At 38.9% G+C, this 21,287-nt stretch overlaps 1 protein-coding gene across 1 annotated transcript in view; it reads left to right on the top strand.

Moving 5' to 3' along the window:
- PBRM1 (polybromo 1) overlaps nucleotides 1-21,287 on the top strand; it is a gene marked incomplete at its 5' end in the record, with an annotated part of 62,035 nt that overhangs the window by 32,551 nt on the left and 8,197 nt on the right. Inside the window, 11 exons of the mRNA XM_082487691.1 lie at nucleotides 765-870; nucleotides 2,145-2,787; nucleotides 3,645-3,856; nucleotides 4,955-5,140; nucleotides 7,041-7,198; nucleotides 8,129-8,395; nucleotides 9,811-9,956; nucleotides 10,263-10,420; nucleotides 11,096-11,279; nucleotides 12,485-12,695; nucleotides 16,695-16,896. Of these exons, the coding sequence (XP_082343817.1) occupies nucleotides 765-870; nucleotides 2,145-2,787; nucleotides 3,645-3,856; nucleotides 4,955-5,140; nucleotides 7,041-7,198; nucleotides 8,129-8,395; nucleotides 9,811-9,956; nucleotides 10,263-10,420; nucleotides 11,096-11,279; nucleotides 12,485-12,695; nucleotides 16,695-16,896 (2,473 nt within the window). The remainder of the gene's footprint in view (nucleotides 1-764; nucleotides 871-2,144; nucleotides 2,788-3,644; nucleotides 3,857-4,954; nucleotides 5,141-7,040; nucleotides 7,199-8,128; nucleotides 8,396-9,810; nucleotides 9,957-10,262; nucleotides 10,421-11,095; nucleotides 11,280-12,484; nucleotides 12,696-16,694; nucleotides 16,897-21,287) is intronic.

Genomic DNA, 21,287 nt, shown 5'->3' with positions numbered 1-21,287 from the left:
CATCCTCAGTTAATCATGTGAAGGTGTTTGCCTGTGGTCAGCAGCATGTGATTTGGAGCTCACCACCTCTAAGAAGGGGTGTCAGAGTTGGAAAGAAACCAGCTTTTTTTCATGGAAGTGGAGAGTATGGGATATCAGACTAGACGACCTGCTTGTTTAGCCTGGCAAAAGGAGTCTAAAAGGAATATGCTTTTCACTTACAAATATACTGTAGGCTGTTTCTATATTGTGATGTTTCTCAGCCAGCAAGCATGATGTTGTGGAACGGAGTGGTGATAAGAACCTCCAGCTCTTTCTAATGAGGAACTTGATCAGCTACTGTACAGGACTTTATGATGAGGGTGCATTCACCAGGGTTGGATTTGAAGACGCAGGAGGACTGTTCCAGTCCTGTGTATCTTGATGGAATCACAGTAGTTCAAGAGATCTTTCATTGTTCAGCAGAATGATTTGATGAGGAAGTGGATAAGACAGCTGCACCATGCCGTTTCCTAGTCTTTGGAATAGAAATGCAACTTAATTGAACAATTTAATCAAGATTTATATCTCCCTGATTTAGATAGTGTTCATCAGTTCTGCTTACCTGTCTAAGTCTGTTGAAGTTGTACATTTGAGAAATAAGCCCTTCTTTTAATCGAGTATTTGGTTTTCCATTCACCTTTTTCGAACTAACATTTAAATGTTTCTTGGGGGCTAGTTCTAAACTAGTCTAAGCACAGTAAACCTTGTTTGTTTTGTTTTTTGATTACTTTACTTATTAATAGGTATACAATGATGCCCATATGCTGGAAAAGATCCTTAAAGAAAAAAGGAAAGAACTGGGGCCCCTAGCTGAAGATGATGATGTTGCATCCCCTAAACTAAAGCTAAGTAAGGCAATCTCATACACTGCTATGCCTCATTTCAACACTTACAAAAACCCAACAATAGACATTAACAGATCTGCATTTTAGAATAAAAGACGTGATTTGGAAATTCACACTGACGTGCAAAGTAGAATTTTATTTTCAAAATCGTGACAGCAGTGATGTGTTTGTATGTGCATCTAATGAAATCTAGTTGTTGCATATCGCGTTTTCTAAGAAAAGTAACTTTGAATGAACAAAGAAGACTTAGGAATGGTTAGAATGTCTGGCCTGTAGTCATGTGGTGTTATCCAAATGTTAGGTGCTGCATTACGGGCTCAGTAACACTTCATTAACAGAGTTAATGCGTGCTACTGGGATTGCTTACAAGAAAGGTGCTTCTCAGACTGTGTAAAGCTCTTAATGTGGGATTTCCACAGAATGATAAAAGAAATGTGAGCTTTATTTGGAAAAGTATAGAAAGTCATGGAAAACACAGAAGTGAAGTTTCCAGCAAAGTCTGTTCCTAGAGCTGTTGCCCTTGCAGGCTTGATTTGCTACTGCTCAAACCTTATGTCCCTCTAGTATGTATTCAGAACTTAGCAAACTGAGAAGGATAAAATTGCACAGAAAGGCTTAAAGTAACTGCACACAGCCCTCTTGAAAATAGAAATGCGCAGCTCTTGGGTAAGGTACAGGTAGTAGAGAATTCACAGGCAGAGTCTATGCAGTACAGTAACAGAGATCCTGAATAAACCAAAAAGCTACTCTGATTGATAATCCCATGGGAGGACTTATTTTACATTTTGCCTGTAATAATCCTCTCTAATTTGGCATAAACCTATCATCATGGAATCTGATAATATTTAGAATGCTTAATTTTAGTGATAGCAAAACCCCTGTGATGACTGCATTTTTAACGGCTCTAGAGAGAAATCCATGTAGAGCTAGTAAGCCCACATTGAATTCAGAGGTGTTACTAATAACATTAGGTAGGAAAAGATGTTTTCCATGCCTAAGTCTGAAGAGGCGTTCATGAGGTGGACCAAATAGAAACACATGATTCTGTGCTTGACAAAAATAATATCTTTTTACAAAATTTCATACAATTATGAAAAATAAAAGAAGCTGCAACTTGGAATGAGCTCCATGTTGTGAATCTTCTGCTCATACCTTAAAGTGGTTCTTTACTAAGCAATTCTGCAATGGAAAGGAGATGGGCAAGGAAATGTGCAAGCTCTGTTTTCTTTGATGATTTTTTTTCTTTCTTTTTTTTTTTTTTCCTTTTTATCTGCTTAGGTAGAAAAAGTGGCATTTCTCCTAAAAAATCGAAATACATGACTCCAATGCAACAGAAATTGAATGAGGTGTATGAAGCAGTTAAGAATTACACTGATAAACGAGGCAGACGACTGAGCGCCATCTTCTTGAGGCTGCCATCTCGGTCTGAACTTCCTGACTATTATGTGACCATCAAAAAGCCTGTTGACATGGAAAAGATCAGAAGTCATATGATGGCAAATAAATACCAGGATATTGATTCCATGGTAGAAGACTTTGTAATGATGTTCAATAATGCTTGCACATATAACGAGCCAGAATCTTTGATTTATAAAGATGCCCTGGTCCTGCATAAAGTTTTGCTTGAAACCCGGAGAGAAATAGAAGGAGATGAGGATTCTCATGTGCCCAATGTCACTTTGCTAATTCAGGAACTTATCCATAACCTTTTTGTGTCTGTTATGAGCCACCAGGATGATGAGGGCAGGTGCTACAGCGACTCCTTAGCTGAGATTCCAGCTGTTGATCCCAACTTCCCAAATAAACCTCCTCTGACTTTTGATATTATCCGAAAAAATGTTGAAAATAATCGCTATAGAAGATTGGACTTGTTCCAGGAGAATATGTTTGAGGTACTGGAGAGGGCAAGGAGAATGAACAGGTGAGCGAAACCATATTTTTCAGGTATCCTTTGTCTTATCACATGAGTTTTGCATGTTAATGTCAGACAAAGGCTGAAGTTCTTTTAAGGTCTTTGCTTTCCTTGATATGGGTCTTTAGAAAACTAAATCTCAAAAACTATCAGGTCTTCAGTGGAATGTATGCTTTCATTTATAAACAAGGACATAATTTTGATATTAGTCTTCCAAAGGCACACCTCATGAAAACCAGGTTTGTGCTAACTTTCAAATTGAAAAAACGAAGAGGAGGAGCTGTTTGCTAACTGCTTGACTAGTGGATTACTCTTGTTCCACAAATCACAGTTTTATGAGTTATGGTAATATTGTGGGAAAAACTCTGAACAGTTGCAACTTCTTTCTGTGTTCTACTTGAATTAGGTAGAGTACATGGGGATGTACAAGTGAGATCTTGACTCTGAAGGAGAGGAGGTAAAAAATGTTATTAAAACATCATCTAACAGGAGTATGGGTAGTTTAAATAAGGCAGTCTTGTTAGTAATAATGTTATTAAATTTTCAGAAGTTAACAGATTGTAGAGGTCCAGTGGCAAGTAGCTTTGGTCGCAACTAGTTACCTTTGATTTTTTTCTGGTATTTTTGGACCGGTGTATACAAAAATACTCTTAGGTAAGTTATAATACAAACTGACAGCAGAATAGCAGGTGGAGCATGACTTGCCAGTGTTTGCTGCTGCTTGTTATGAGTAAGCACAGAAATGTATTGGTAGAGCGAGGCTTTAGTTTTATCACTAAGTGTGGTGATCAGTGGGTATGTGTTTAGGATCCTGTTTGACTCTGCACAAACTATGTTCCTGCCTTATTGTATGTATTTTTGTACAGGACTGACTCAGAGATTTACGAGGATGCGGTCGAACTTCAACAGTTCTTTATTAAAATTCGAGATGAACTTTGTAAGAATGGAGAGATTCTTCTGTCACCTGCTCTCAGCTATACCACCAAGCATCTTCACAATGATGTAGAAAAGGAAAAGAAGGAAAAGCTGCCGAAAGAAATAGAGGAGGATAAGCTCAAAAGAGAGGAAGAGAAGAGAGGTAGCTACTTTCTTTTCATTCATTTTAAATGTATTAATTGAAAAAAACATACCTATACATGTGATGTATGCTCTGCTGTTCCTGCAGCTTCGCCTGCTGAAGGGATCTTAATAATCTGGCTGTCCACCAGAAAGTTGAGAGATTTATTTTATTTTGATCCTTATCAACCATGCCAGATAGCTTTAAGAAAGAGATGTAGGTACTTACTAACCTTATGTAAACTCTTTAATCAGAATACATTGGGGTACCATTAGTCTTATTTCAAAGCTATTATAAAAGAAAACAGTATTTTTTTACTGTAGCATTCTGCTGATAATAAACTTAGCAATGGCTGTTCCAATTGACGTTTTAGTCGTTTCCTTTTCGACAAATACTGGTTTCATGATGTGCTGGTGATGTTGTCTATGATCATGCTTTTAACACTGCTAAAGAAATGGTATTTAAGCAAGCCTTTTGTGTTTCTTACTTGGCTACTGAGAATGTGAAGAAGAATGGGTTTGCACTATTTTTTAGGGCAAGAAGCCTCCTGTGAAGGTCTTTTGAGTTTCACAGTTCCTGGCTGTTACTCTCCATATAATTGTTGTGAAGCGTGTCTAGGGGAATGAATAAAGCTTTTGAATTGCTCCTTTCCACAGATGGGAGCAGAGCTATTAGCTCTTCATCCTTGAATTGTTTTTCTAACAGGGTTCATCTTCCCACATATCACTAATGTCAAGAGCAGTCTGGTTGCTCCAGCCAGGCTCAATATTATAAGGTATCATAGCTGTGATGTCCTCTTTTGGTCTTCCTTTGAGAGCTGGCCCTCTGAAGGCTTCTGAGCTCAGTGCTGTCATTCAGTTCTCTTCACTCACTGGGAAGGCTCAATAAAATTCAACTGAGGAAGGAAAACCCAACCTTCAACAGCACCAGTAGCAGAAAGGCTAGCAGCACAAAACACGCTTAAACCCTTCCTTCATGCTGGAAGTCAGTGACAGAGGGCCGCATTGGGTATCATGTGGCACTTCTGCACTCAGCAAAGGGTGAAGGCATTCATGTCAGCAATCGACTAATGTGGAAAAGTTGCATTGCTAACATCTGTTTTTCCCTTCTTGAAATAAGAAGCTGAAAAGAGTGAAGATTCTTCTGGATCAGCTGGGCTGTCAAGCTTGCATCGGACTTACAGCCAGGATTGCAGCTTCAAGAACAGCATGTACCATGTAGGAGATTACGTGTACGTGGAGCCTGCTGAAGCCAACTTGCAACCTCACATCGTCTGTATTGAGAGGCTGTGGGAAGATTCCGCTGGTAAGGATGTCTTAGCTATAGGAAAACAATATGGTGAAACTACTATTTAAAATTTCCAATTTGAGCTTTTTCTGCGTAGATATAATTTATTTTATTTGCAGGTGTGTGAAGTGGTGAGTATTTTTCTTGTTCCTGAGTTGCTTTGTTCCAAATAATATTACAAATACAAAGTTCTTGGGTCAGCACACCTTTTTTTGTTGTTCATCTCTACCTACCCTCAAATTGTAAGCATCCCAGAGAATAGACTCTTCCAAGTGGGATGGGCTCCTTCTAATTTCGGTGCAGAAGAACACATGGGGTTCTTCTGTGCTGAGAAATCTGAAACAAAGTTGAGCACACTTAACTGCAAATATTCCATAGAACAACTCAATTTCAGAACTTGATTTTGTTAAATTTCAGAATTGAGCTGAATCTTGCGTTTCCTAGGCCAAATCAAGCCGTATCAAGTACTGTTTTGTTTTTCGTCATCAGTGATGCCTTCTGTTTGCGGCAGGTACTTCTCTTAAGTGTAAATAATGCTAGAGATACAGCAAGAGTATCAGATAAGCATGGTGCATTCTCAGCAATCCTGGAAACTACAGTTGCTGAGTACTACAGTGGGCTGTAGTTGGGTTAAGCATTTTGGTTGCGCTTTTTTTTAAAGGGATGGTGTGTTACAAGGACAGATTAAAAAGGCTGTGACTTAAATTTGGAGAGGAGAAATGTAAGGCAGGTTATAATTAAGGTTTGCAAAGTCCTGAAGTTGGTAGACAAGGTGAAGGCAGAAATACTATTTAACAAATCCAGCAGTACTAGAGTTTGAGGGCACTCATTGACACTAAAAAAACACATTAAATCCCATGAAAGTGTTTGGCTTTTCAATACTGTGGTCAGAGAGCCTCCTGGCTTCCCCAGGAGCTTGTGGAGGCAGACTATGTCAGCAAGCTTGTACACGGACTTGTCTGACCTGTTTTTAACAGGTCTAAACCAAATGATAAAGGGAATAACTAGCTAGATAAAGAGAATAGGTCTCTAACACTCCTAATGCAGACGGAGTGGAATGAGTTACGCCAAGATCAAATGTGTTCTCCTAATAGCCTTTCTTGCTCACTCAGTTGGATGCAATGTATTTGGGTAGATGGACCATTGGCCAGTTGGATGTTTCTTATGTTTGTTTGTCTGTGATGGAGAAAGTGAATAGCACTTGTTATTCCAGTTTGGTCTACAGATTACAGATTTTCATTGATATAGAAAATTAGGACACATTTGTCACAACCTCCCGAGAGGCTGTGGAATCTCCTTCTCTGGAGATATTAAAAACCTGCTTGGGTGCATTCCTGTCCAGCCTGCTGTAGGTGAACCTGCTTTGGCAGGGGGATTGGACTGGGTGATTTCCAAAGGTCCCTTCCAACCGCTACCATTCTGTGATTCTGTAGGTTCTTTGTAAATCATTGTTAACAATTGGAATTTGTCACAGCATAACACGGAAGAAATGTCTTAAACTTGGAACCAGTTATCCAAGGTTCTTCAAATCATTAGGTGGCTGTTGTGTAGACTTTTGAAGCTGTTTCAAGGCCTGAAAGTTGCGATTTTTTAATAAGAACTGTCTCCTCCTTTATTTTGCTCAGTCAGGTTTTACTGGGGAAAAAACAATTGACAGGTTTTTTAAGCAACCTAAGCAACAGTTAAAGAATCTTATAGAATAGAATCATAGAATCATCTAGGTTGGAAGTGACTTTTAAGATCATCGAATCTTGTCCTGGTTTAGAACAGTTTATTGTCAGTATAAATGACTACACGCCTGTTTGATTAATCAATCAATCTATAGTTGTTTTTTCTTGCTCATGCACTAGAGAATATGCTGGTTTACATCTTTTTCTATTTCTTTCTCCCTTCTCTTTTTTGTTTCTTCTTTTTAAAGGAGAGAAGTGGCTCTACGGGTGTTGGTTTTATCGACCAAATGAAACGTTTCATCTTGCAACACGAAAGTTCTTGGAGAAAGAAGTTTTTAAAAGTGACTATTACAATAAGGTTCCTGTTAGCAAAATTTTAGGCAAATGTGTGGTCATGTTTGTCAAGGTGAGAGACTATTCAGACTAATTTGTTAAGCAAATAATATGTTCTCTGCTATTTTCTTGAAGAGCTGTAGTCATTCTAACACAGAGACATTCTACTAAAATAAAATAGGACTTGCTCCTGTGTACTGTTTGTAGTCTTCATTTGCCTCATGAGATATATAGTTCATCCAAATGATGGTGTTTCCCGGTGCTGGTTGGTTTGTAGAATCATGTGCTTATTACATAATTAGCTAACTGATTTTTTTAGAGCATGTAGCAGAGAAATTGCAGGTAACTTCTTAGACGTTCCCATAAAAAGATGTAGATTTAGGTTTGGTAGAGAGGGAGACTTGAACGGCTTGGTAAGAGGATGAAGTCTTTCATCTATATCTCAGCTTTGATTCCACATCATCCTTGTGCTGAGGATTTTTGGCTTATTTGCAACATACCTATCTCAGCCAGTTTTTTGAAGGTAGTGTGTTTGTATGGAACAAAGTGCTACAGCTGCTGAGTACATGAATGGGTATCACAGTCCCATGTCAATGAGCATGGAGCTTACCCCCCGCCTCTGTCCCCAAACTTGGTGGTTGTGTCCTCTTTCCAAGTCAAAGCTCAGAAGTCTTGTAAAGGTGGTTTTAGGCTGCAGTTCTTGGACTTGTTAATGCACCGGTTTGGTAAATGAATAAACCCAAACTTTTCTTGCATGGTAACCTGTACTGAATCGAGCTTCTTCTCTAAGGGTGGGATTTCTTGTTTGCTTTTAATTTTTAGTAAAATTTGGATGTCGCACTGGAAGAAAAGAACTCAGCAGAAGGGCTTTGTTAGTCTAAAAGTGTTTCTGATAGAAACTTAGAACAGAAAAAAAAGGAAGCATGAGAGGGAGTTCACGGTGTGTCTGTGGGGGTTGTGTGTGTGTTGGTGAAAGATTTCATGTTTTTTCTTCAATCTGCAGGAGTATTTTAAATTGTGTCCTGAGAACTTCAGAGATGAGGATGTCTATGTCTGTGAGTCACGTTATTCTGCGAAGACAAAATCTTTTAAAAAGATTAAACTGTGGACTATGCCTGTAAGCTCTGTAAGATTTGTCCCGCGAGACGTGCCCCTGCCTGTGGTCCGTGTTGCTTCTGTGTTTGCTAATGCAGACAAAGTGGATGAGGAGAAACATGCTGAAACATTGGAGGACAGTAAGGTGGGAGAAAGTATCCTTCATCTTGAAAAGGTATGTAAAATAACAAGTGGAACATCGATTTTGTTTCACAGATAAAGAATGACAAAATGTGAGCCCTCATGACTCAGTTTCACAGCATCCAGACACAATAGAATATAAATATATATAGTGTTTCTGTTATAAATTGTTATACACATTTGTAAATAAATAGAAACAAAATACAAATAGACTAAAAGAAAATAAACTGTGTACATATTTGCTAGATTCTACAAATGCTTTCTTGAGATCATGTGAAGGGGTTGTGTTTAGGTTTTTTTACCACTTTTGAAGAGGAAATTACTTTTACTCTAAAGTTTGCCTTAAGCTTAAAGAATCAGTAGAGCTAAAAGTCAAATTTTAGTTCATGGCAATGCTGAAATGCTTTATTATGTAGTATTTCACTAAAATAGTCTGTAGGTAGGCAGCAGTATGTGATACATAATATTCTGCTGTTTGTGATGTATTTATGGTTGATAACAGCATTTTATTGTCGGAATGCTTAAGAATATTTCTGTCCAACGTACTAGGTAAAATGTTTTTATTGTAGAGTCACAAAAGAAAGAAACTTAAATAAATGTATTAAATTCCATTAAATTTAATTGAATTTATCTGAAATACATTGAGACATAAAAAAAAACCCAAACAACTTAGAGTCATAAAATAAATTCACTTTACCTTGAATTCTCTAACACAACCTCAGAACAGAATACCCAGCACACTCATTGTCAGCTTTAATCAGACGCTTAGTATAGAATATTGTATTTATTCACATCATGACAAAAGAAAGGATTACTTCTGCCGAGAGAATGAAGACTTGTAGGGTCTTTTCCTTCCACATCTTGGGGAGATAGCCTGTGTTTTCATTGGCTTTCGGAAATCCTAGACTAACACATCAAATGAGGTACCATGTAAGTTTTGACTAAAAAGTAAGACATTAAATAGGGCAAATGGTATGAATTTGCAAGCAATACCTGGAATATTCGTATCATTTTATGTGAGAGTTGAATCATTGAATTTCTGTGTATGTTAACTTGGCCGTAGACTCAATACTTGCCTCCTAAGCAAGTGCTTTAAAAGTGCTTATTGTGCTTTAAAACAAACAAACCATCAGAATAAGCTGACAAGGCTTGGCTTAGCCAGCTGACTTTGAAGCAGTAGAACAAAAGAGGACCTGTAAATTAATGTTCTGGCAAAATTACAGCTTTGTGAAATAGGGCAGCTTGCGACATGCATGGAGTGTATCTTTGGCGTTGCTCTTTCGTTTTTAAATTTCCAGGCCCCTCACTTTCACGTATACAGTTCTGTTTAGTGTTTAGCTGTTATTGGTAACAAAGATAGAGCAAAGTCTTTCACTTGCACCTGGCATCTTTTTATTTGTGTTTGGTTTTCCTTTTTCCACAAGTTTCTAAATGCATATTCTTCTGCAGGACAAAGAAGATGTTCCAGTAGAAATGTCCAATGGAGAACCTGGTTGCCATTACTTTGAACAGCTCTGCTACAATGATATGTGGCTTAAGGTTGGGGACTGTGTCTTCATAAAATCACATGGGTTAGTGCGACCTCGGGTAGGAAGGTAGGTGCAACTTCTTTATTTGCAGTTTGTGTCTATAAAAATAACCTGGACAAAAGATGGGGTTGTTGCAAAAAAGTGTAAAAGAAGAAGGGAAAAAACTTCTGAATGAAGCTAACGTTACAAGCTCTCAATAGATTGAGGTAGAAGTTTAACTGCCTTATAAAAAGGTGATAGAGTTGTACAGTTGAAATGGTCTGTTCTTCTGTACTCATTTGTTCAGTCTTCCTGAACAACCTAGTGTGTCCAGCCGTCTCATTTAGGAGGGATGGCCTTTCATTTATGTCAGTGCTTTGGTTTTCTTTCCAGAATTGAAAAGATGTGGGTGCGAGATGGAGCTGCATATTTCTTTGGTCCAATCTTTATACATCCTGAAGAAACTGAACATGAACCAACTAAAATGTTCTACAAGAAGGAAGTGTTTTTGAGTAACTTGGAGGAGACCTGTCCAATGACTTGCATTTTGGGTAATTGTTAACAACTTTAAATACAATGGGCACTCTTTCTTTTCCTATACAATCTGAAGTGATTTATACCTATGTGTAGGCTTGATTCCAAGTACGTTTTTTTCAATTGAGTCGGGAAGGAGAGAGACTATTCAGTCCATTTCTAATATGCATTCCTGTCTTTGGGACCTGTTGTGAGAATTTTCACTATAAGAAACCTTTCTTACAATAAAAGAATTACATGTATGAAATCAAAGTGAACATTGTCTGCAGCCGGACAACAGAAAACTCTGTTGTTCTTGCTTATTGATGTAATGATTCCAGTATGTTTTGCCTGGAAAGTTGGTCCAGAATGAGGTTGAAATTCAGTTCGTGGCATAAGATGATGACTATGTACTTTATTTTTGTAGTTATGATGCTGTGCTAAATAGAGTTAACTGACTAGCAATCACGGGGTTTTGTTATTTTGCAGGTTTTCTTGTTCTTTAAAAAAATCCGAAAGCTGCATTAAATTCATCTGGGTTTCTTGTGAGTGGCATTATTTAATAGGGGTATCGACTGGTGTATTTTCCGTAGTTGGACCAAATACCGGGAATCTTCCAGACTTACGAGACTGTCAAAACTTGAGTTTCCACACCTTTTGTAAAATGCCTGCAAGTGTTGCTGCCTTCTTACCCAGCTCTTTCATTTCTGCAGGAAAGTGTGCTGTTCTGTCGTTCAAAGACTTCCTCTCCTGCAGACCCACAGAAATCTCTGAAAATGATGTTTTTCTTTGTGAGAGCCGCTACAACGAAAGTGACAAACAAATGAAGAAATTTAAAGGGCTGAAGAGATTTTCACTCTCTGCAAAAGTTGTAGATGATGAAATATATTATTTTAGGTAAAAACGTGATGGGAATGCGAGGGTCACCTGAACACTCCTCTGTGTTGTGGTAGACTGACCCTGGTGGGCAGCAAAGCCCCCACCTAGCCACTTGCTCACTCCCCCACAGCAGGATCAGGGAGAGAATCGGAAGGGCAAAAAGAAGAAAAACTCTTGAGTCAAGATAAGGACAGTTTAATAAGTGAAGCAAAGCTGCACACACAAACAAAGCAAAATAAGGAATTAATTCACTACTTTCCATCATCAGGCAGATGTTTAGCTGCTTCCTGGAGAGCAGGACCTCAGCACGCGTAATGGTTGCCTGGAAAGACAAATGCCATAACCCTGAATGTCCCCCCTTCCTCCTCCTTTCCCCCAGCTTTTATTGCTGAGCGTCATGTCATATGGTATGGAATATCCCTTTGGTCAGTTTGGGTCACCTGTCCTGGTTGTCTCCCCTCCCAGCATCTTGCCCAACCCCAGCCTACTTGCTGGGGGGCAGTGGGAAAAAAAGGCCTTGACTGTGCCAACTGTTCCATCAATAACTACAACATCGCAGTGTTATCAATACTGTTGTGGTCACAAATCCAAAGCACAGCACCATACGGGCTACTAGGCAAAAAATCAACTCCATCGCAGCCAGACCTAGTATGTGCATAAAAGCCGTAGTTGTAGGAGAAGATGAACTTTGACTACCTACACGTCTTTTCATGGTTTTAATATCAGTGGATGTTTTCTTTTTCTTTTCCTGACTTTAGTAAAAGTCGTTACGTTATCAGATTGGTAGATTCTCTTGGAAGTTGTTAAAATACTTCAGTCCTCATTATGGGTGACAAATAGCTTTCCAGTTGGTGGACGTTGATATTAATAAAAATATTAAGTTCTAACTTAAGTAAAATGTAAGATCTAAGGAAGATGTGGTGTTAACTGCCTTCTGTTGCAGAAATGAAGTATTTGCTGCATTGAAATCCCCATCTAACTCATAAAAAAAAAAAGTAAAAAACCCCTTCAAACAAGTGACTTGAAACACTCTCCATGGACATGGAATGATTTTTGCTCAGTGTTCTGAAAGGAAGCAAGGGCACATCCTCAGTCACCATTGTTTCCGTGTTGTTCAGTGATAAAGGAAGAAAAGTTGGTTTTCTCTTAAAAAATATATGCTGTCTCCTGTAAAGTATGAACGTATTCTCATCTGCTTTTTGTCTTCCTCCTCCATCTTTCAGAAAACCCATAGTTCCTCAGAAGGAACCATCTCCACTACTGGAAAAGAAGATTCAGCAGCTCGAAGCAAAATTTGCGGAGTTGGAAGGAGGCGATGAGGACATGGAAGAGATGGGAGAAGAGGAAGGTGATATGACTGAGACACCTTCTATGCCTCAGCTTCAGACCCCGTTAGCTAGTGAACTGGATATGATGCCTTATACTCCACCACAGGTAAGGATCTTCCTTGAGAAACCTTTAAACCTTTCCCCAACCCAAATAAACAAAGAAACAGTAGCATTTTATCATATACACAGAAGAGATTTATACTTCGATTTACAAGTCTCCGGAACAAATTACACGGAACAGTTTTGGCGTATCCAATATGATATCCAGGTGATAATATTTAAGTCCATTAAAATATTTTTAAAGGAAATCATTCAGTTGAGGAAGATCTTCTAGGGTACATTTTTGTATATGTTAACGTTACTTCCAGGTAGCAGGTTTTTCCATGACACTTGTTCAGAAATATGAGGTCCATATGTTAAATATAAAGTTGGGATGTAAGGGTTTAATTGTAATTCTCAATTTACCCAACAGCCATTTTTAAGCTTTTTCTCAAGTTTTGAAAAAAGCTACCATTCTGGGTGTTATGGTTTTGCTACATTATTAGAAAATGCTGTGCATCATCCTCAAAGGGGAAAAAAAAAAAAAATCACTTTTTTAGAGTTACCATTCTTACTTGGAAATAAGAACTTGTTAAAAAAGTTAGACCTGGATGTCCTAGAAGCTTTAGCATAAATTTGCTGATAAATGGGTAGGAGGTAAATGAGGAATTGTGTGTGTGGTTATATGCTGCTTAAATGGGGGACTTTGGCCCCCTTCCCTCTCGTTGTGTTTCTTATACAAGCCCTCGTATTTATGTAACTGAGTATTGAAGCAAGATGAGGAACTGCTTCAACTGGAAATTAACCTAACCAAAAAAGTTGGTTTGCAACTGGATTGAACCCTTTATCCATCTCCTCATCTTGCCACATCTAAGCTAATGCCAGCGTTAAAGAGGCAATGGGAATGACCTGCTGGGAACGGGAGGGAGTTTCAGACACTTTTGTAACTAGCAATGTGGATTTCCGATGCATTACATTGTCACTTCACAGTCAATCTCATTGGTAATTGAAGAAATGATATGACCCTTGTATAGAAATAACTGTGTTTGGATGTCATGAAAAAGAGTTGATGAAATTGAAAGCTTTAGCTTGGTTTGATTGTGATTTTTGCCATGTGGGCAGACCACCAAATGCATTTTCCTGTGCAAGGTTGTGTCGCTGCTCTTGTTTTAACATGCTGAATTTCATCAGTAGCATGAAAACTCTTGCAGAGTATTAGAAATAGAAAGCATGTTAACCAGCATTAACAAACTAATGTAACACTTTAAGAAGGGGAAGGTAACTTTTTATAAATCAAAATATTACCATTGTGAAGCATTGCATTTGCCCAAAGCAGCTTAAATAGGGATCATTGGACGTTACAGATGTCCTCAAACTGCCTTCTGCAGCATTCACTGTTTTTTGATCTCCTTTGCTTTCTGTCTTGCTACATAGCTGTGTTTTGCTCAGATTTCCTTGAGAAGTTTTATTTAAATACTAATGTGTAGTATCTCTTTAAAAAGTCAGGTTGATAGTTGCATTATTTTTTTTTTTTATTGTTTGTGATGGACAGTCTTGCAGAGCTTTCGGGATAACTGGTGAGAAGTCAGGCTCAATGGATGTATACCTTTAGGCGGATGTGAACTCAAGCCTACAACTTGAAGTAAAAAAAAAACAAACCAGCCAACCAAACAAACAAAAAAAAACCACCAAACCAAAAAACCCAACCCAACCAACCAACTAAAACCAAATACAGAAAACTGAAAAGGATCAGTAGCAATGCCTGCTAAGAAGGGAATGATGATACACAAGTGCCCTGGCAGATTCCTCACTGCTGATTTGGAAAGAAAAGGCGTGTTGTGTCTGAGCTGGCATTCAGAGCACAATTTAACTCTGGTAGAAAGATAACTGACATACAGTACAGAAATAAGCTTTCTTCTTCGGATAATCTGTTCTATTTATGTCCCTAGTGAAAAGTGTCTTTTTAAACAGAGCTCCTAGGTAAAAGGCATGTGTTTGTTTCATGTTCTCTTAAATGTATAGAATTTTATTTAAGAACTATTAAACCCCAGAACTTTTAAACCCTTTTTCTCCTGCTAACAAAGAAGCTGTTGCTACACCTAAGGATAAAAGGAGTCAGGACAAGTAAATATGTGGTATTGTGGGGCTTGACAAATAGGTGGATAATGCTCTCCTGCTGCAGTTTGCTGTGAATCAACTAGAACCTAAAAAAGAAAAAGATGTGGAACTTCATTTTTTGGTTTAGCAACATGGCTGAAAAAAGACATAAAAGGGGATCTGGCTTTATTTCTTCTCTTAACACATCTAATCTGTGCGGTTATCTCTCTCAAATGGAAAAGATTCTGTTCATTTAAAAATGTTTGTATTGGAGATGTAAAAGAATGGAAAACACAAGGGTCAAATCCAGAATTCTTGCAGTTTCTCAAAGTCCTGTTTGCCCTTCCAAACTGATGGGTTGGCTTTTACATTAGATTACTGTTACTGAAACTTTTGCAAACTCTGTAAAGGCAAAACCAGCAGATACACATCTGCACTTAGACAGATACAAGTTTAAGATATATCTTTAGATTTTCCTGTTTCTGAACTGAGAACTCTCCATCTGCCAACATGGGCTTGCCTGAGAAGCTGGAATGAGTTGTCTGTGCCCTGTGTGTCATCCCAGAACCCGCATGGAGTTTTCTTTACTTCTTCCATCTTAGAGACAAACCTAGAAGACTTCCTCCCAAAAAGGACAAGCGTGGTCTTTAGGGTCATAATGAAAACATTAAGGGTGGATTGCCATTTGAAAAGTAATATAGTGAAGTTTGGAATAACATACAAGTTTGCCTCAGTTTATCCAGTCCCTGGCTTAACTTGATGAGCATGACTTTTTAAGCATGTTGGTGTCACTGGAGCTTTGTTTTCATCCAAGAGAAGAGTGAGCTGCGGGGTCAAAGTGGCAAATAGAAGGAGTTAGTCATGCCCTAGAATTTCATGATAGGAAGAAAACCGTTGCATGTATTTTTATTTCCTTTTTTTCCCCACCAGGTATTTGGGAACGATTACACTTTTCAATATGTCAGAAATTTGTAATGTTTGGGGTTTGAGAAGGGCCTTTTGAGGGTTTTGGTATGACGTTGCATTTGTGGGCCTTATTTGTTAAGAGTATGAGTGAATTTATAGTCTCCTGTGACAAATATAGGTGAAAGGAGCCTTCAAAAAGGGGGTTCCATCTGTGGTGTCTCAGTGGTTGTGAGAATAGGTTAATTTTTTATGATGGCTGGAGACATCAGAGAGCTCTCAACAGGAGCATCCATGGTGGGAAAAGCAAAGGAGCAGAATTTTTGATACCCATCAACGTATAAAAGTGCTGTGAACCTGTTGTGCGGGTAAACAGTGGTGAGCTTTGGCTTTTTTCAGGGAGAAATGGCTACTTACATAATGAGAGGTGAACACTAGAGAGCAAGGAAAGTCTGGCAGGCAGAACAGAGAGCTTGTAGGGATGAGAAGAGTGGAAGATGCAGCCAGGGAGGGTAGGGGTTGCAAAGGCCAGGAGGAAATGGGGAAGCATTTCCTTAAAATGCGCAATGGCAAATAAAATGTTTTACTCGACTCGTGTTGGCAATATTTCTGAACAGCATAATGGATGAATTCTGTGACATAACACAATTACTTTTATTCTCTTCTGGCCTTCCAAATAGTCATTTATTTGCTAGTCAGCCTTTCTTAGTCCTGTCATTCAGTTTGGAATGATTTTAGCTAGTAGTACGTATTCTGTGTTGTCTTACTGAGAATTTTTTGAAGCCTCAGTTGTAGAGGTGACATTATGTCTGGAAGGACTGAAAAGCATCAGAACATTTTTTTTTTTTTTGCATGTGTACTTTTCGTAAGTGTACGCATATGCTCTTGTCATGCATCAGTAGATGCAATCTCTCTTTAGGGGCTGTAAGGTTGGATGGTCCTTGTGCAAATATGTTCAAGAGAAATGCGGGAATATTTTGAAATACTGTTTCTTACAGCTTTGAATTTTGTATGTTGAGAAGCTTCTCTTTTGTACACTTGTGGTCATAACCGCTTTTTCTCACAGTCCACTCCCAAGTCTGTTAAGGGCAGCACCAAGAAGGAGGGATCAAAAAGGAAGATCAACATGAGTGGGTACATCTTATTTAGCAGCGAGATGAGAGCTGTGATTAAAGCTCAGCACCCAGACTACTCCTTTGGAGAGCTCAGCAGGCTTGTAGGAACTGAATGGAGAAACTTGGAAGCAACAAAGAAAGCAGAATATGAAGGTAAATAAAAACTAAGATGCTGAACTCTTTTCTGCCTTTTTTTTTTTTCTTTCTCAACGCATCATTACTATTATTCAGATAACAGGTTTAATAAAAGAAGATATTTATGTTTGTGTTCTGGACTTACCTTAAAGAGAAGTTCATATTGAGAGATGACTGAAGAGGAGCAAAGAGCATGTTTAAGTTATATAGTGCACAAGTGATAATTTAAATGTCTTTGCCACAAATAACCAAATTAACAAAGACCAAGAAAATGGGGATAAATTAGAAGTAAAAGGGCATGAAGCCCCTGGGCTGGAAGTCAGTTGGAAATACGAAGGTGAAAGTTTCCTTAAAGGAGGACAGGGGGGAATTTTGGACAGGAAGCTCTTCAGAGCTGTAGCGGCAGGTAAGAAGGGTTACAGTAGGGCAGGAGAAAGTTCTTTGATTAACAGTACTTAGAGTACTGTTAAAGCTAAAAAGCTTTGGTAGAACAAAATCAAGGAATTTGTTATGATAATGTAATTAGGACCTATTGTTCAGTCTCAGTATTAACCAACTGCTGTAACTATTTTATTAAGAGATTTCATATCTTGAAGTAAGCCTAGTAATATTTCATAGGCCTGTTTAGACCTTTCTCTCACTCTTTCTTTCTTTCTTTCTTTCCTACTGATATTGGTCATTGTGTTTCAACTTTGATTAAAATAAAATACAATTGATCCTTAACAGCAGGCCCTTACCCAAGCCAAATACCTTGGCTTAACACCCGTAGTTACTACTCTAGTTAATAATGTGTCAATGCTCCAAATATAAACCCCATTTTTTTAAACAACTGTTGCAATTTTATTGGAAGAGAATGCTACTTTGGATAGGAAAGTTTCAAAACCCTAGAAAGTTATTGCCCAATTAAGTTATAACTATGCTTTTTTAAAAATGAGATTTGCTAGGTTTTCTGCATACTCATAACTTAAAGGCGGCTTTGATACTTGAACTAGAAGTTTGCATGCTATCACTTGTCACCCTCAGCTGTCTCAGTCCTTTCCAAATTTGCAGTAATACCTCTTTGCAATTTTGGAGAGTAATATAGCACCACACGGCTATATGCGAGTTTTCTTTGCAAGTGCTGTGAAGGGAATTGGTAATGCTCTTTCTTTCTGGAATTACTATGGCCTTACTTTTTTCCTGTTGTAGTTTCCTTTTACACCCTTCTAGGTTCGCGTGGTACTTTTTATTGTCAGGTCCCTCCTTAACAGCCTAATTCTTAAGCGGTAGGATGGCTAACATGTCATGGCTTCCTAGCTTAGGGCAGCTTGACGTCTTGCACTTCTGCAGGCAGGCATAGCTGTAACGTACTGGTAGCAACAGTGTCTGTCCACTGTGTTAATGATTGCTTAAGTGCTTCCATTTTAATCCTCTTTCTCACTTAAAATTTTCCAAAGCTTTTGTGTTTTGGGCTGCTGTTTTTCTGGGTTGGTGTCTGCCCAGAACTAGACTTACATTTTTTTTGGTTTTGAGGGTTTGGGGTGGGGTTACAAAGCGGCCAAAATGTGTTTGCTTACCATGCGTGAAAGGAGAGAAACTCCTCTCCTTCCACCGCCAAGAGTCAAAATTCATGTGCTCTCTAGTGTGGACGTGCACCAGGGAGCAGGGAACAGGCATGGTTTGACACCTCAGTGCAAAAGTGCCTTTCCATGTTCTGGTGAAAAGTAGTTTGCATTTTAGATCCATTTTGACGCACTGAAAATTTCAGTTGGTATATCTGCAGGGTAATAGTTGGGGTTTTTTAGCAATAGTTGAGCAAAGAACAGGCTGCATTGGAAATGCCTGCGGGGCTAACTGTGCTGTGAAAACTCCTCAAAATGAAACAAAATAACGCACGGGATTGAGGTAAAGGTCCGTTTGAAGGAAAAGCTCTGTTCAAAGCAGAAGGTCTCTTTCCTGTCTCTTGAGAAGTGTTGGAAATGTTGTTTAGATGATCTCAAGTCCTGGCCTCAATGATTTGGGTTTAGTATTGAGTATTAAGGTGAATGCTTAAGGCTGAACTTCTAGACACCTGCTACAATTCCCTTTGGCGGTGTTGTTTCATCTGTTAGTTCCATGGCAGTCATGGCACGGATAGAGATAGGTAAAAGTCCAACACTGTCCTACATCAGGTCCTTCTTCAAAGCTTAGCACTCCGAAGTCTGATAAAACTGATTGCTTAACAGTAATTTCTCATTCATCAGCGTGTCTCCAGAACTTTTGCTTTTGTCTGACCGTTTTTTTTTTTAGCTGGCCTAAAGTAGGTGAGAGTCAGAACAGCTGCTTCATCTTTTCCACAAATGCTTACTCTGCTCTGCTCTGAAGAGGATTATCTCATTTTTCTACTTCAGGATCTACCTTTAAACGTCTTGTGTATTTTGTGCTCAATCACATATGAATCGCCTGTAGTAAACTTAGGAGTTTCTGTGCGTCGTCATCTCTTCCTGAAATGACAGAAGTGAAAAGAAGGAGAGAAATACCTTTGGAAATGAAATTGGTCTTTCAGTGTATGGAAGTAGTGCTAGAAGCTACACAAACAGGTTCTACAGGAGACAATCGCGTCATAGACATTTGAAGTCATATATTAGAGAAAATGAGTAACTTTGGTAGGATGCATAACTTAATCTCCTTGATGAACTTCTTCTTAGCCTTTGTTTGACAGAAGATCTTGATTGCTGTTTTAGTGGCAGTTTTCATCTTTCACCAACTGCAAGAGAACTTCTAGCCTTTTATTCACTGTTATTAAAAATTGCTGGAGATGTATGCTGCATTCATTTATTCTTTGTTGTTCCTCATTGCGTCAGTCAGATACAACGTTCAGAGTAAACAAATCAGCAACTTGCATGCCACCAAAGCACCTTGAGTGGACATTCAGTATATCTCCTTTTTTTGTTTGCTTGGGGATATTTTTTTTTGGTTTTTGGTTTTTTCTTTCTTCTTCCCATGACCCTTTGCCCTTTCCTTAATATAAAATTGTCCTCTGGTCAGACTCCCCTGCAGTAGATCTTTTGTTCTTGCAGTCACAGTGAGAAACTTGATTGAGATAATGACCAGATTCATCGTACAAAGGACACACATGACCTCCAGTGAGCAGCACAATGTGAGTTAGACGTCTTCAGAAAAAAAAAAAAAAAAAAGCTCAAAGGGGACCAAAATGGGGAAAATGACAGAAAGAGGCAGAGAAAATATTTTCGGTTCATCAAACTGCTGCTTGTTATGTTCCAAACACTAAGGACCTATCTACACCAGGGAAACTTTGCAAATGCTTCCCGACTTTGCCACCACTTTTCAGCTGAATCAGTAGTGAAATATACGGGGAGCCCAAGAATAAATGGGCCGCCGGCTGGCACTGCTGTGTGCTATTTGCATCTTACTTTGGGGCACGTTTGATAGACATGGTGCTTCAAAATTCCCGCAGCAGCTGGTAGCGAGTCTACGGGAGAGCTGCCAACCTTGGCTGTAACTGGTTTAGCTGAGCCAGTGGTGTCAAAAGAGGGAACGTCTTGCCATGTTTTCCTAGTGCGGACCGAGCCTAGTGCTGGACTGCTGCTTCATGTTGGTAACACTGGTGTTATTATCAAATTTGTTCTTTGACTTTTAAAAATTTTATTTTATTATTTTTTTATTTTTATTTTTTTTTTTAGAAAAAGATAAAACTTTGTGGAATATTTTTCATGAAAGGTTCTCTAAAAGTCTTAGCTGCAGCCACATGAAATCAAATCATATGCTGTATAAAAAGATTCATCTGTTCTACTTTATATTTGACTAAACTATGCCAGTGTTTGACTAGTCCTTTTTAATGAGCAGATAATATTTTGAAATTCTGGGTTACAAAACAGAACTGAAAATCTAAAATGCTTTTACAGAGCGGGCAGCTAAAGTTGCTGAGCAGCAGGAGAGAGAGCGAGCAGCACAGCAGCAGAATTCCTCCCCCCGGGCAGGCACTCCTGTCGGGGCTCTTATGGGGGTGGTGCCGCCACCAACACCAATGGGAATGCTCAATCAGCAGTTGACACCCGTTGCAGGTAAAACGTAGGAGCTATGACCATTTTTTCCTCATCCACTATATCAACCCCCTTCATAACTCTGAACACTCTCTTGGGTCACTTTGTTCTTACGGAAGAAAAAGCTCAACCTCTTCAGTCTTTCTTCATAATGAGTATACGTAACCGCAGCGGTAGCCTGATAGTCCCACGTTACTTGCTCCAGTAGTGAGTAGCCTGTTGAAAATGCAAGGAAAAAGGGTCCTCCTTGTGTGGTAGTCCTGTTCTGTTTGTGTGAAGTCATGTTTATTTGCTCTACTTTGCAGAGTTCGTGTTTAACCCTGCTACGGCAGGAGGGGAGTGAGCTAAATACTCTTCTAGTGCATGCAGTGTCAGTGGAAGGGGTAA

This window comes from Vanellus vanellus, assembly GCF_965231255.1.
Source record: "Vanellus vanellus genome assembly, chromosome: 9".
NCBI lineage: Eukaryota > Metazoa > Chordata > Aves > Charadriiformes > Charadriidae > Vanellus > Vanellus vanellus.
The sequence above is the reverse complement of the archived record's forward strand: the minus strand, read 5'-3'. Positions and strand labels throughout refer to the sequence as shown.